This window comes from Oculina patagonica, chromosome 8 (genome assembly GCF_052425735.1).
Source record: "Oculina patagonica isolate OP01 chromosome 8, crgOcupat, whole genome shotgun sequence".
Lineage (NCBI taxonomy): Eukaryota > Metazoa > Cnidaria > Anthozoa > Scleractinia > Oculinidae > Oculina > Oculina patagonica.
Genome location: NC_135765.1, coordinates 20,586,911 through 20,601,681, shown reverse-complemented (window position 1 = coordinate 20,601,681; position 14,771 = coordinate 20,586,911). Strand labels below are relative to the sequence as shown.

At 40.8% G+C, this 14,771-nt stretch overlaps 1 protein-coding gene and 1 long non-coding RNA gene across 3 annotated transcripts in view; one reads left to right on the top strand and one right to left on the bottom strand.

The window, feature by feature from the left end:
* Positions 1–5,398, top strand: part of LOC144662715 (conserved oligomeric Golgi complex subunit 8-like) — a 95,272-nt gene extending 89,874 nt beyond the window's left edge. The window contains exons 9-12 of one of the 2 annotated variants that reach the window (XR_013572516.1): positions 797–881; positions 1,106–1,290; positions 2,784–3,782; positions 4,866–5,398. Coding sequence is in view for 1 of the 2 variants with exons in the window: in XM_078523591.1 (XP_078379717.1) it covers positions 797–881; positions 1,106–1,290; positions 2,784–3,180 (667 nt within the window). In the remaining variant the exon portion in view is untranslated. Of the gene's footprint in view, positions 1–796; positions 882–1,105; positions 1,291–2,783; positions 4,231–4,865 lie in introns of those variants that run through there. The other variant, XM_078523591.1, reaches the window with a different exon arrangement.
* Positions 5,399–5,654: 256 nt separating this feature from the next.
* LOC144662423 (uncharacterized) lies at positions 5,655–13,686 on the bottom strand. Its single transcript, XR_013572438.1, has 3 exons — positions 13,643–13,686; positions 13,197–13,265; positions 5,655–5,744 (listed from the first exon to the last, which is right to left on the bottom strand). It is a non-coding gene; the product is annotated as an uncharacterized LOC144662423 (long non-coding RNA).
* Between the last annotated feature and the right edge of the window lie 1,085 nt (positions 13,687–14,771).

The following is a 14,771-nucleotide window of genomic DNA, read 5'->3' as shown; positions in this document are numbered from 1 at the left end:
TGAGACTCTAATAACAGCATTTTCATGTGAGCAGAATGGGACAGAATCATGCTTGAGTTCATTCTCTGTCCCCAAAACAAACTGCAAAATCCTACCAGCAATACACGCTTAGTCTTTAAGTAAGTAAGGTAAAGCCTGCTGTCGAGCCAAGTTTCTCATCAGTCAGGCTGGAGCTTACTTCAGTTTCTGTAGCATTAAAGAGTACTTCTACTCCCCCCCCCCTGGATGGGATGCTAGTCTATCATAGGGTTACTTTCCCCCCTCCCCCCCAGCAGTAATTTTGCTTGTACCCATTTATATACATGTACCTGGGTGAGAGAGGCACAATGAGAGTGTGTCTTGCACAACGCACTAACCAGTAGGCCACAATGTCTCATTCCCATCCTTTTGTAACTTACAGTGAATTAAATAAGTGAAAAAATTATGCCAGGATGCTATCTTGTTTTAAAATATATTCAGTGCTGGAAATAATTTTTCTTACATAACAGGACATGTGTCCTTCCAAACTTTTATTTTGAATGGACATATTAGAAAATTGGTCGGACATTACTTCGCATTTCAAATCAAACATGTGAAAAATTTTCCAAGACATAGTCACAAAAGTTCTCGGGCATCATGTCTGAACATATTGCAAAATTGGCCAGACATTTTGGCATATTTGATCGGACAATGTCCGATGACCCACAGTAATTTCCGCAGCACTGATATTCTCGGTAAGCATTAAGGAATGTTAGCATGAGTGAAAAGTTGTCTTTGCTAAGACGTTGAATGTACGGCTTTTTTTTGTGGAATGAAGGTTTAATGAAGCCATGAAGTCATACTCACTCCAGCCAGTTCCTTCTACTGTTACGTCCACAATGCTTTCCACAGTGACAACAAAGGTAACTGCATTGCCATTCTATACAATCAGATGCTTTCCACTGAGCCTGATCACCATAAATGTAGTAATAATAATTTATTATAATTTCTTGGTTCTGATTTCATGAAGTTTTTTAGGATCTTTGAGCTGTTAGTGCTTTCCATTGTTGTTCTACTACTGCAGTAGAATGTACCTTGGTGTAGACAAGTCATCAGGAATTTTTTTATTTTATTTTATTTTTAACAGCCTGAGGAGCTGTATCCTCCAGTTGCATTATTACAGCATCCCCCTCTGGCGACATTCACTAACAGCATTCTTTCAGCATTCAATGGGCTGAGGCACTGTGTTCCACTGTCTCTGGTGTCAGCAGTTACTGAGAGTGTTCAGTCTGCACTCAAGGCCATCATACAAACTACATGTACCTTTCACAGGTAGGCTATTGAACAATATTAAACATTACAACTTAATAATGACATATTGTCTTGTAATTTTTAAAACTGAACTGATAAAAGCCAAGGAGGGTTCAGGGATGAAAATTGTGAAATTTTCGATATTGTTGTCTTTTAGTCACCAACGCACATAGAAGGTATGGGGCCAATGCTCTACAAAAACATTCTCAATAGCATAAATATGGTTATAATATCATTGTCAATAATGCCTTCAGTCTGCAGTGCCGTAGCAAGGGTAGAATAAGTGTAGGGGCACGCGAGTGCCGGAGGCACGAGCCGCTAGGGGGGTCTGGGGGCATGCCCCCCAAGAAAATTTTGAAATCTAGAGGCTTGGAAATGCTATTTCCAGCATTCTCCAAGAGCTATTTGTGATTTACGCATATCGCGAATTTGAGACATTTTGACAGTTTTGAGACATTTTTTCACATTGTTGTCACGATTTCTGGTTTGTTTTAGTTTTTGGCTGTTTAATATTGTTGTGCATCACCCTACGTACGTTAAAAAATGAAAAGAAGTACAAATGTTATTGTTTCAAACCACTCGGGAGATAAAATTTTATTTTCAACATACGTTTCTACCATTTTATACAGGTCTGTTTTTACTTTTTAGGAAAAAAAACTGGGGGGACGGGCCCCCCGGCCCCTCCCCTTGCTACGGCACTGGTCTGACTCCTTACCACTTGTACCGACACCCAGACATTATTACAATAAATTAACTTAGCTTGCTGGCTGTCAAATAATGCTCTACTTCATTAAATTTGTGTTTTGCTTTCGGAAATCATATACTTTTCTTCCAAGACACCCATTTGGTTTCTAAGATTAATTTTTTTCTCTTCTGTTCACATGACAATAAATTACATTCAGCTTAAACAAGGAAACCTCCATTGTTGAAACAAATTGCAGTTAAAATGTTGGAAATTTTGTTCTAACAGAAACGCTCAATCTTCAATTGCTAGGAAAAGTTGAATAGTAACATAGAAATCTCTAACTAAAATTTTGTTCGACTGTGAGGCGCATATAACTAGTGTATTTAAACGATAATTTAAAATGTAAATGTAAATGTGCCAGATGGTAGATAAATATTTCCATAAGTTTCGGGATTACTGCCCCTTCTTCAGTGGAACTGGCATTACAATAAGAAGGGGCAGTAACCCTGAAACGTATCTAAATCTTTATCTACCATCTCGCGCATTTTATAAATACACTAGGAAAAGTTGAACTTGAGTTCAACTTGGTAAATACCTCATGTTTCATAAAACTCCTGTTTTCGTCTAGCGTTTCTGATGCGTTAAATTTGAAATAGTTTTGATTTGTTTTCACTCATATCCAGAGTTACTAAGAGAGCAACACATTCAAATCCCTACCAGAAAAAGAAAATCTAACTTGGCACAATTTTAAGCTTCATTTTTTGATAGTAAACCACACACATATATCACGTCTAACCTTTTTTATTTTATGTATTACTTTCTTTTATAGAACAGAAGCAGCAGCCCTGAATGAAACAGAAAGAGCAACATTTGCAAATTTTTGTCAAGTATTAGGAAGACAGCTTGTACCATACATGAAGCGCTGTTTAGAGGCATTGTTTCTGCACTCAGCCTTGAATGGTTTGTATGATAAGAGTTGTCTTGATGTTAGCAGCTTACAGTTACTTCTTGAACCAATGATGCCACAGGAAACCACACAGGAAGAAGAAAAGCCTCGCCCTGATGACGAAATTCTTCGTCCTGATAATGAGACTGAAACAACTAACCAAGAAAATGAGCCAGGAAACCTGGTGCTGAGTAAAGAAAGTCCCCCTCGAGACGAATCACGGGAAGAAGTTCCCGAGGACATCACAGACACTGAACAAGAAAAGTTAGATTTGACTTAAAACTTATTATAGTGGTGGTCAATTTCAAAGAATGATCTAATTGTTTCAGCAAAGCCCAGTGGCTGATCCACTAAACAACCAATATTATTCCTTAAAACTTATTAATGATGACTTTATTTAATGTGACTGGCAATGATGGCTTTCCGTGGGTCTTTTTGAGGCGCCTGTGTACAGTTTGCCGTCATTCAGCTACATGGTTATGCTAATTAAATTTAAATGTTTAAGTAATAAACAAACAAAACAGAATAGAATCACGTCCCTCGTTATGCGTCAGATATATTGTAAGAGATTTATTTAAAGACTAAAATATACCAAACATGCGGAAAATTCAGTTTTTAAGGGATTAAGAATATATGTCGCAGATGTTAGCCATTTACGGTAATTAATGATAGCGAGAATTTTTATACAACGTGTAAAAAATGTTCTCCACCTTGGGGTCTGTATAGGGGAAAAGACTATCTGCCTTCTCATACAGTAAGTTAAGGTGGCACAAGACTCTTGGTCTTATTATAAAATATAGAGAATAAAATATAGATTACTTCATAGAAAGTGCGCCGAACTCGTTCGTTTTCCAAAGTTTTGCAACGAGTGAATAAAAATCCGTACAAAGCACTTTCTATGCTGTATTTTTTTATTATATATATAACGAGAATTCAACCATTGAACACTTTACGCCGATTTTTCCAGTTTATAACCTTTGACATCTGCAAATGCACATAGCTTTACAAGCGAATTCGCTATTTCAATAATATACATGTAAAAAAGAAAAATTACAAACTCTCCTAGACAAAAACTTTATTTAAATAAACACACTGCTTTACATTTTAATTCGTTAAAAACTTCGTATCGCATCGAGGAAACTTCGCCACAAGCGAAAAAACTATTGGCGAATCAACTGGCGAATTGTGAACAAATTGTGACAACACAAGGAGTCGGTTAACGAAACCAATAATTACGACGTAAATCCAGATTAAACAATGCAATTTACTTAACCAAGACGATCCCAAAAGTGCCTGAATATTCTTAGGGCCTGTTTACATGATTCCGGAATGACTTTCATTCCGGAACGAGTTCATTCCATCCCCATACAGTTCTCTGTATCTGTTTACATGATACCGAGACAAAAGTCATGTCATTCCTGAACGAGTTTCATTCCAGAATGAAAGTCATTCCGGAATCATGTAAACAGGCCCTTAGAAAGTCCGCGGATGTTTTGTAAGCTCCGATAAAAGTCTTGTCTTCGCTTTCACTTATCGACACTTCGCCTTTGAAGAATGATTTTTATCACTGCTGTATTCTTTAGGTTTTGCTTAGCGTGTTTCTCTTGGCTAGCATTTCCATTAAGTTCTTAAAAGCCAAGCTTTTGTAAAGGAAGAAAACGTGTAGCCTTGTTTTCAAAACATAAACTGAAGTCGAGAGCAAACTTGCCGCTCGCTTTATTTGGAAACCATTTGAATTCTCGCGCTGTGATTGGTTGAGTCGTATTACTCTAGATGCTGATTGGTTATATTTTTCACATGTGAAGAAAGCTATACGCGAAGCTGACTGGACGTATCGCTTTTTTCACATGTGAAATATAGGAAATATAGAATTCTATTCGCAAGGTTTATTGCTTAAAATTCTCGCTATATATAATAAAAGAGTTTACACAAACCATGCTTACAATACTTGGCTTCACACTAGAGCTCGTAACAATAATTTAAGTGCACTTGGAGCCTACTTTGAGTGTGAAGGTGTAAAACGTACTGACTTGAGCTTTACTTGGTGACCATGGAAACTTTCGTAGTTCAAAGAAGCCGAAGTACGCCGCCAAGTATGGTCTACACCACAGTTGAAAACGCACTTGACCAATAGGAAATGGAAGCCAAATGAAAGCGGCGTGCAGTGTTGTCACGATTCTGAAGATGATTGACAGCTTGTACCACAAGTGTGTCATCAAGTGTGAAGCCAGATTTTGTAAAATGCGACTTGAGATTTTCAAGTGCTTACAGTATACTTGAAACTAACTTAGCTTCTGGCGTGAAGCCCATTAATATTTACAAGTAGAGCTATTTTAATTAAACTAATTGAAAAACGTCTCTTTCAACGTATTATCAATAGGTTAACGACTTTGAATGGTACATGTCATACACTCGGGTAGACTATGTCGCAAATCCCTACAATTTTGAGCGTCCAAAAATTATTTATTGGAAGAACACTTAAAGGAAATAAAGCACTAGAGATGTATAATTTTATGTTGTGCACTGTACTGTCTTAAAATTACACCATCAGCTTCTTTGACTAAAACACCGCGCGGATTAAGAGTAACAACCAACATACAAGCATACCAGTAAAAAGGACAGACTACATGCAACAGATTGAACAGGCCCTACCACATTCACAACTGAAACACAAAGGGGAAGGGGTTTTGTTTTAGAACCAAAGCCGCACCGAACCGAGCCGAACGCGAGTCAGTTCTGAAACACACATGCCGTTCGAATTTATACATCCTAAAACAAAATTGTTTCATTCCCCATCAAATTGAGTCTTAGAGTACTGTGGCTCTTATCGTTAGCTTGGGCTACCTGTGAACAGATTGAAACATTTTAACCATTAGATATTGTGTGTTTCACAGAAGTTATAGCCAAGTAGAGTGTAATTTTAACCTTATAATTATACAGCATTTCGATAATGGATAGACAAAGGGGCGTTTTGAGAACTATCTTAACGCTAAGCTTTAATTCTCAAGAATGAACAAATTTTTATTAGTGACTCAACATGTGTCATATGCATGCATGCATATGAATGCAAGTGAAAAATCTAAATTTGAAGTTCGAATTTCATGGAGAGCTTTAAAATTTCTTTCCTACTAGAATGATTAATCAACTTGTGGTAAATAAAAACAGTTGAAAACACATTCAGTCTGAATTCGGGCTGAATTTTTTTCAGGCTTTCTTTTTGTCTTGTTAAGTTGAAATTAATATATGTAGAAACCAATCCCTCGGCCCAGTCTACCGTGTATATTAAGTCACCTTTTCGCGGGTTTTATGCATATTGTTTCTTCACGGAAAGATTCGTTTATATCTAAGAAGCTACGTTCGTTTATCGTCCTTCGTTTCGCCGCGTGTCCAAATCGTCAGGTACATTTCTGTTCTTAGTGTAATATATTTCTTTATTTATGTCCTAGAAACCACTGGTAATTAAGTTACGTCCACAAGAATAAATTTACGTTGAATTTTAAGTTGTATTGCTGGTGCGTTAGCTACAGTTTCTGACGAAATGGATTGAGCTACTTGGTTCGTTTGTGTGTTTATTCCTGTGGAATCATGTCGTTTGTCTACGGATGCTCCGTTAAACGGACGAGTTATGGATGAGTTTGAAAGGACTCGACAACCAAGTTCGCGTCTCGACATCGAAGCCGTTTGGCGTGCAAGAATGTTGTCCCTAAAGAAATCTCGAGCTGGTTACCTTGGAAATTTAAACAAGTTGTACAAAGACGTCGAATTATTAATGCGAAACGCCGAAAATTATCAGGAAGCTTGTGGTAAAAAAGAAAATGTTGATATCGCATTTGCGAGATGTCTTCTAGCCTACGACGAATTTTACCAATTTGTTGTTGATGATCCCGTGTTGAAATCAGAAGCGTTTGATGCTTGGCACAGCGTTATGACTGGCAAAAAGGAATTCGACGAACGCTTCGAAGAATGGTCTCAATCAGCTCAACGTATCGCGGACGAAGCTTCTGCGGGACTTCGTCAAGAAGATTATGTTAATGAAGAAGTGCCAAATGTCACACCTTCTCTTGTCGGTTCAAGTAGCAAAAAGAGTTCGAAGAGAAGCTCCAAGTCCAGTTCCAAAAATAGTTCCAAGGCTAGTTCAAATATCCGAAATAAAAGCTCAAGAAGAAGAATTAAGGCGCCGGATTGCTTTATTAACGGCAGAGGGGGAAATAGAAAAAGCTAAAGTGGTTGACGATCTCTATGAAACCTCGGAGCATTCAAAACATACTACCAAAGAAGAGTTTAAACCGCTAAAACAAGAGAAAAACACCGAGAAATCGCGTCAAACCTTCCCTTCCGTTAAACAGCCTCCTACAGTGCCTCCTGATGAATCAAGCCTTAAACATGGCGACAACAAACAAGTTGAGAGAAGCAGTACAAAATCGGCACTGAACCCAAATCTACAAAGTTGGGACCCAGGGCCTCCTCCCCAGAACATCGGTGGTGGAAGCCTCACCAGTTCGCAATCTCTGCAACAAATATTGAAGCAGCAACAAGAAGCCTTGCATCTGATGGCGTTCTCAATTCAGCAAGGTTTCGAAATGCCTAAAAGGGAACTTTTAACCTTCGATGGTAACCCCCAGAACTATTGGCTCTTCGTGAACAATTCGAAGTCAATATCGCGAGAGGGGTACCAGACGCCGCGTCGAAGTTAGCATACCTCGTACAGCACTGTACAGGTAAAGCTAGAGAAGCTATTAAGAACTGTGCCATTATTTCCGATCCAGAACAAGGCTACGTGAAAGCCCAGGAAATCCTGCATCACAGATTTGGACAGAAACATATTGTTGCGCATGCACACATTGCGAAGATAGCGGAGGGTCCTCAGCTTAAGAATACAGATGTTACTGGTTTGACAGACTTGTCTGTCCAAATGCAGAATTGTGCGTTGACTCTCGTTCAGATGGGCTACGAGGCGGACGTTAATAGCTCAGAGAATCTCGTTAAGATAGTAAAGCGCCTTCCTGTTCATCTGCAGTCCAAATGGGCGGACAGAGCTGGTACGTTAACCTTAGCTGGCATTGATCCTACCTTCACGCATTTAGCCGGATTTGTTGAAGAGAAAGCTTTGTTGGCAAATACGATGTATGGAAGGATTGTTAGTTCAACACCAGACAAAGAGCGGAGTTCTAAACCTCCATCTAAAGTGAAGCCTCCTTCCTCGAAAGGAAGGACGTTTGCAACGCAGTCAGAAGTGGTCGCAGGCTGTGTCCAAGTTGGCGCAACACCCGCGCTCGCCATATGCCCTTTGTGTTCTGGTCAACACAGACTGTCAAAATGTGAGCTTATGAAAGCAAAGACCCCAGAAGAAAGGAAAAGCCTCGTTAGACAAGCGAGACTGTGTGACAATTGTTTCCAAAGCGGACACATGGCCATGAATTGTGGTAGTAAAATGAAATGTCAAGTAAGTGGATGTGGATGGAACACCACACAATGCTGCATGTCCGAAAGAAGAATGAAAATAACGACACTTCTCGTAATAACCCTCCAGTCACCTTACAACAGACTGGATCCACTACCGTTAGTGAAACCGGTGCGACTGGAACGAGTGCCGTCAATGGGGCCGGTGCGACTGGAACAAGTGCCCCCAGTGCGGGCGGAGAGACTGGAACGAGTGCCGTAACGAGTGCCGTTAGTGGCTCCGGAGAGACTGGTCAGTGCAGTGCTACCGACTCTGGCAAGCTTTAAGAATAATGTTTGTTTACGAATCGTTCCAGTCGTCGTGAAAGGGAAAGGCCAGCACAATACAATTATGACGAACGCGCTACTAGACCTGGATCGGATGTGACGTTATGTGATGTGAGGCTAATGGAGAAACTTCAAGTAGTCGGCCTTCCCAAAGAATTCTCTCTAGTAACCGTTAATGGCGCGTCTGAAACCCGGATGGGATACGAGTTATCTTTGTCCGTTAGAGGTCTACGTATGGATGAGGAGATTGAATTGAATAGAGTATGGACAGTGGATACATTGCGTTTACCTCAAGGTAGTCCACCAACGAAAGAGGATGCTGCCCAGTGGCCCCATCTAAATGGAATTGACTTTCCAGTGATTCAAAATGACAAGGTGTCGTTGCTTATCGGATGTGATGTACCCGAAGCTCACTGGGTGTGCGATCAAAGGCGTGGTCGGCGTGTACCCCTCTCGGGTGGACCTTGATGGGACCTCTGAATTCGTCTGAGAGAAATTGCTTTAGTGTGAACTTTGTTCGCTATGATGACGAAATGCTTCATCGACAGATGGAGAGTATGTTTAGAAACGACTTCAACGAGCCCATGATCACCTCAAAGGTCGCGATGTCAGTTGAAGATCGGAGAGCTTTGTCCCAGATGGAAGAATCGGCGAAGCTTGTGAATGGCCATTACCAGTTGGCGTTGCCTTGGAAGTGTAAGCCTGTAAGCCTTCCAAGAAATCGCGACTTCGCTCTAGGAAGGTTACGCAAGTTAAAGAAACTGTTCCAGCGAGACGTTCATCTCTTTGAGAAGTATAAGGACACCATAAACGGTTATGTCTCCAACGGGTACGCAAGACGAGTTCCTTGTAAGGAACAGGAGGTTGGAAAGGATACACCAGTCTGGTATTTACCCCACCATCCAGTATTCCATCCTCAGAAACCAGGAAAGGTGAGAGTCGTTTTCGACTGTGCAGCCAAGTTTAAGGACACCTCATTGAATGATCAATTGCTGCAAGGTCCAGAATCTAACAAATGGTCTTGTGGGCGTCCTGATACGTTTCCGTCAAGAGCCCGTAGCCATGGTTGCTGATGTGGAGGGAATGTTCCACCAGGTGCGAGTTGCTCCTGAAGATTGTCATGCGTTGAGGTTCCTGTGGTGGCCAAACAACGATCTCTCAGAAGAGCCAGTTGATTACCAGATGTTAGTGCACTTGTTTGGAGCCACGTCATCGCCAAGTTGCGCAAGTTTTAGCCTGAAGAAGACGGCCGCAGATAACCAGGTTGAATTTGATGCGGAAACCATTGACACTGTCAACCGAAACTTCTACGTAGATGATTGCCTAAAGTCAGTTCCTTCAACTGACAAAGCGGTACGTTTGTCTGGTCAGTTGCGAGAATTGCTGTCAAGAGGAGGATTCCGCCTTACGAAATGGTTTAGTTATGACAGGAACGTAATCGCCACTGTTCCAGTTACGGAGAGAGCGGCATCAGTGATCGATTTGGATTTGGAAGATCTACCTGTAGAACGGACACTGGGCGTACAGTGGGACATGGAGACAGACGACTTTAAGTTTCGAATAATGGATGAAGCGAAAGCTCCAACGCGTAGAGGTATCTTGTCAGTCGTCAGTTCGATGTACGACCCTCTAGGGTTCGTGGCACCCATTATCCTGCCAGCCAAGAGCTTGTTGCAGAGCCTGTGTAAGCAGCAATATGGCTGGGACGAAGTAATTTCGAATGCAGACTCCATTGTTTGGCAAGGTTGGCTAAAGGAACTTGCATGTTTGAGAACAATATCAGTTCCCAGATGTTTCAAGCCACCAGGGTTTGGCGCAGTTGTCAATGTTCAGTTACATCATTTCTCGGACGCGTCCAAATATGGTTACGGAGCAGTATCGTATCTCCGAATGGTCGATGACAAAGGTGTCATACATTCTTCGTTTGTTCTTAGTAAATCTCGCGTGACCCCCCTGAAAGTGGTGTCCATACCGCGCCTTGAACTGACCGCTGCTGTAGTTGCTGTGAAGTTGAATTGCCTTATCCGGAACGAAATCGAGTACCCCATACACGACACAACGTACTGGACGGATTCCACTGTAGTCCTGCAGTACATTCGCAATGAATCAAGAAGATTTCAGACATTCGTAGCCAACCGAGTCGCGATGATCCATGAAGAATCCACGCCACGTCAATGGCGACACGTAGACACCAGTTCAAATCCTGCGGACGTCTCGTCTAGAGGGGCCAAAGGTTGCGAGCTACACAAGATGGAGTTGTGGCTTCATGGCCCAGAGTTTCTATGGAAGGAAGAGAAATTTTGGCCTTAACAACCTTCCCAGTTGCCAGAGTTACCTAAAGGTGATAGTGAATGCAGAAAACGCTCTGGTCAGGTGAATCTGATTGTTCATGGAAAGGCGTTGGAACCGTTGCTGACACGCTATTCATCCTGGGATGGTCTACGAAAGGCCATCGCCTGGCTAGTACGTTTTAAGAAATATCTGGTTGGCCGCGCTAGCAAGGCTGTAGACAGTATTGCCAAGGGGCCTCTAACTGTTGCCGAAGTTATTGCTGCAGAAAGCGACATTGTCAAAGCCGTTCAACGTGATGCGTTTCCAGAGGAATTAGCTGTGGCAGGCCAGAGAGGATCTGGTAACCAGATGAAGTGCTTCCCACGGAGTAGTCCAATACGCAACTTGAACCCTTTCCTTGCCGAGGGAATGTTAAGAGTTGGAGGTCGCCTTGAGAATGCTCCAGTTCCGTTTGAAGCGATGCATCCAGCCATTCTCCCAAGTAAACATCACGTGACGGATTTAATTATTCAGAACTTTCATCGCCAACAAGGGAATTGTGGCCCTACCCATGTTCTTACTTCTATCCGACAGAAGTATTGGATTGTTCGAGGACTCTCAGCAGTACGAAGAGTTCTAGCAAATTGCATAGATTGTCGCAAGAGAAATGTTCGTCCTGGTGAACAGATCATGGCATCTCTCCCGGAGGCACGAATCGCACCGTCAGATGCCCCGTTCACACATGTGGGAGTGGACTACTTTGGTCCCCTTTACGTGAAGCAAGGCCGAAGTGAAGTAAAACGTTATGGCTTCCTGTTTAAATGTTTAACCATAAGAGCGGTTCATATTGAAGTCGCGCATACGTTAGAAGCCGATTCCTTTATCTGTGCCTATCAGCGTTTTGTCTGCCATCGAGGAAAGCCTCGGAGAATTTACAGCGACAACGGCACCAATTTTACCGGCGCTGAGCGAGAGCTTAAAGAAGCACTGGGGCGTTTGGACCAGACCAAGGTTTATAATCACCTGAGGATAGATGACGTTCAGTGGTCGTTTAACCCTCCGGAGGCAAGTCATCAAGGTGGAATTTGGGAACGTATGATCCGATCCGTAAGAAAGATTTTGGCCGCTTTAGTAAAGGAGCAGCTGATGAATGATGAAGCGCTGTCCACGTTGCTGTGTGAAGTGGAGAAGATACTCAACGACAGGCCCTTAACCCCTCTCAGTGACCACCCGGATGATCCTGAGCCGCTGACTCCGAACAAACTTCTGCTGTTGAAGTCAAATCCCTGCCTTCCCCTTGATGTCCTCACAAAACACGACAAGTATGGTTAGCGCTGGCGCCAAGCACAATGCCTAGCAAACTCATTTTGGAAGAGATAGATGAAAGATTATTTACCTGCACTTCAAACAAGGCAAAAATGGTGCTCCCCTCGTCGTAACTTCGCCGTAGGTGATCTGGTTCTCGTCGTCGATGAGAAAACGCCGAGAGGTCGCTGGCCAATGGGCTTGGTTGAAGAGGTGTTCCCGGACAGTCGACGGACAGTAAAGGTTATGTACGTCACGTCAAGGTGAAAACGGCCACATCTGTCTACAAACGAGACATCAGAAAGCTGTGCCTTCTTGAAGGAGTCCAGAACTCATGAACTCTGTTTACGAACTCTGTCACATTACGAACTGCGTAATTTAAGAAATGAGTTGTTCTTTGTCGCATTATGAACTACGTAATTTAGGAATTGGTTACTTTTCGTTATTAGAATTAGCTGTAAGTGTGTAGCTAATTCGGGGCCGGTGTAGAAACCAATCCCTCGGCCCAGTCTACCGTGTATATTAAGTCACCTTTTCGCGGGTTTTATGCATATTGTTTCTTCACGGAAAGATTCGTTTATATCTAAGAAGCTACGTTCGTTTATCGTCCTTCGTTTCGCCGCGTGTCCAAATCGTCAGGTACATATCGTTTCCTTCGTTTGTCTTCTAGTATTTCCTTTGCTGTATGCTGTTATTTCTGTTCTTAGTGTAATATATTTCTTTATTTATGTCCTAGAAACCACTGGTAATTAAGTTACGTCCACAAGAATAAATTTACGTTGAATTTTAAGTTGTATTGCTGGTGCGTTAGCTACAATATACATGTAACTATGAAGACATTCTTCGTTCCCCTACATTATCACATTTATTTATCCTCTCCTACATGCAGTTCACATCATCCTCTTTTTCAAACATGTATACTCATTATCTTGCAGCCTCTAATACATTTCTACTAATGAGGAACAGGGTTTAAAAGGAGAAAATAACACATACCCAGGATCTAGCAAACAGGATATTGTTTCTAGTATAGGTAACATTTTTCCTTTTGAAGTGTGTCTCTTCCTTGCCTTTTTATCTCCACCTTGGAAAATGACATATGACAGGTTAAATCTCACATTGTGAACAATAAGCAAAGCCTAGAATTAATGTTACAAGCTTTATGGTATCTTGTAAGGCTTGCTCATTGCCTCCTTAATTTATCTTTACCTTAATTGTCATTAGCACTTTTTGTGCATTAATTTCTGAGTGGTAAAATAAAAATAAAAAATTAATAAATAATAAGCTTGTATAGTGCAAATATAAATATTAGATATTTTCATTACTACTTATTAAAAAATGTATAAAATGTTAACTACATCTGTATAAACACTACTACTTATTGTTAAAGGTAATGAGTTCCAAAGGTGCGGAGCAGCTTCATAATGATCACCTAATGCTACATCTGAGTTCTATATTTCACTGGCTTTAGTAACAGCCCATTCCTATGAGAGCATAACATGCCTTAGTTCTAGAAATCAAAATTAATTATTAGTTCTAGAAAATTGCTTGAGTCAAGCTGTAAATGGCTTTGTAGGTTTAAATGTATTAAGTTAATACACTGTAACAGTATTGAACCGGCAGCTAGTGAAGTCTAGACAACTTATGAGTGAAGTCTTGTGTATTCTTCAAAAGCATATGTAAATCCTATTTTTAAATAGTAGTAAAAGTTTCAAACATTGCATTGCCAGTTCCCTTCCGAATTATCTTATTTGCTTTTAGTTTAAATAATTTATGAAAAAACCATCAAAAATAGCTTCTTTTTTTTGTTTATATTGTGAATCAGCTCCTCCTTTCTCCCCAGTCCCAGGCTGCCAGTTAATGACTTATTTTGTTTAAAAATGGACGAGTAACCAGGATAAGATATTCGGTAAAAATGCCTCGTTAAAGACTGCAGACTGGTAGTCAAAAGCTTGTTTTTATCTTTAAATTTTTAACCAAAGATCGCTTTTTTGATCGTTATTATAATGTAAATTCTGTACAGGGTGTGTTTCAGTTAACATTGGAATTAGAAGATCTGAACATTTGATTTTGTTTTGGATATGGCAGTCATCTGAAAATATATCATTACATAACTAATATTGGAGTAGATTGTAGTAAAAAGAGCTTTGATCAGTTCCTTTGTTATATGGTGTACCTGCTCAATTTGCTTATCCAGGCACCTAGCCACATTGCCCCTCTGTTTTGCTTGACTGTATGGATTTCCAGACCAGAAGCATGTTCAAATTTACATACTTAGCAGTTTCAGTACATTGGTCACAGAGAGTTTACAAACAGTAAACACTGTGGTGTTGTCTGCAAATACACCTCTTTCCAAAATGGCCGAGAAAATCTGTGTTCTTTTGTCTTCATGTTAATTGGCCTTCATTGCCTCATTTTAATCCAAAAATTATTTTGACTTCTGCAGACGCGATTGAGGCCGCAAAGGCCAATTAACATGAAAACAAAAGAATAAAATGTGTTTCCCGCCATATTGGAAAATGGTGTATTGCATTAGTTTTATTTCTTTTTTTGCTGATGATAGAATCTTTG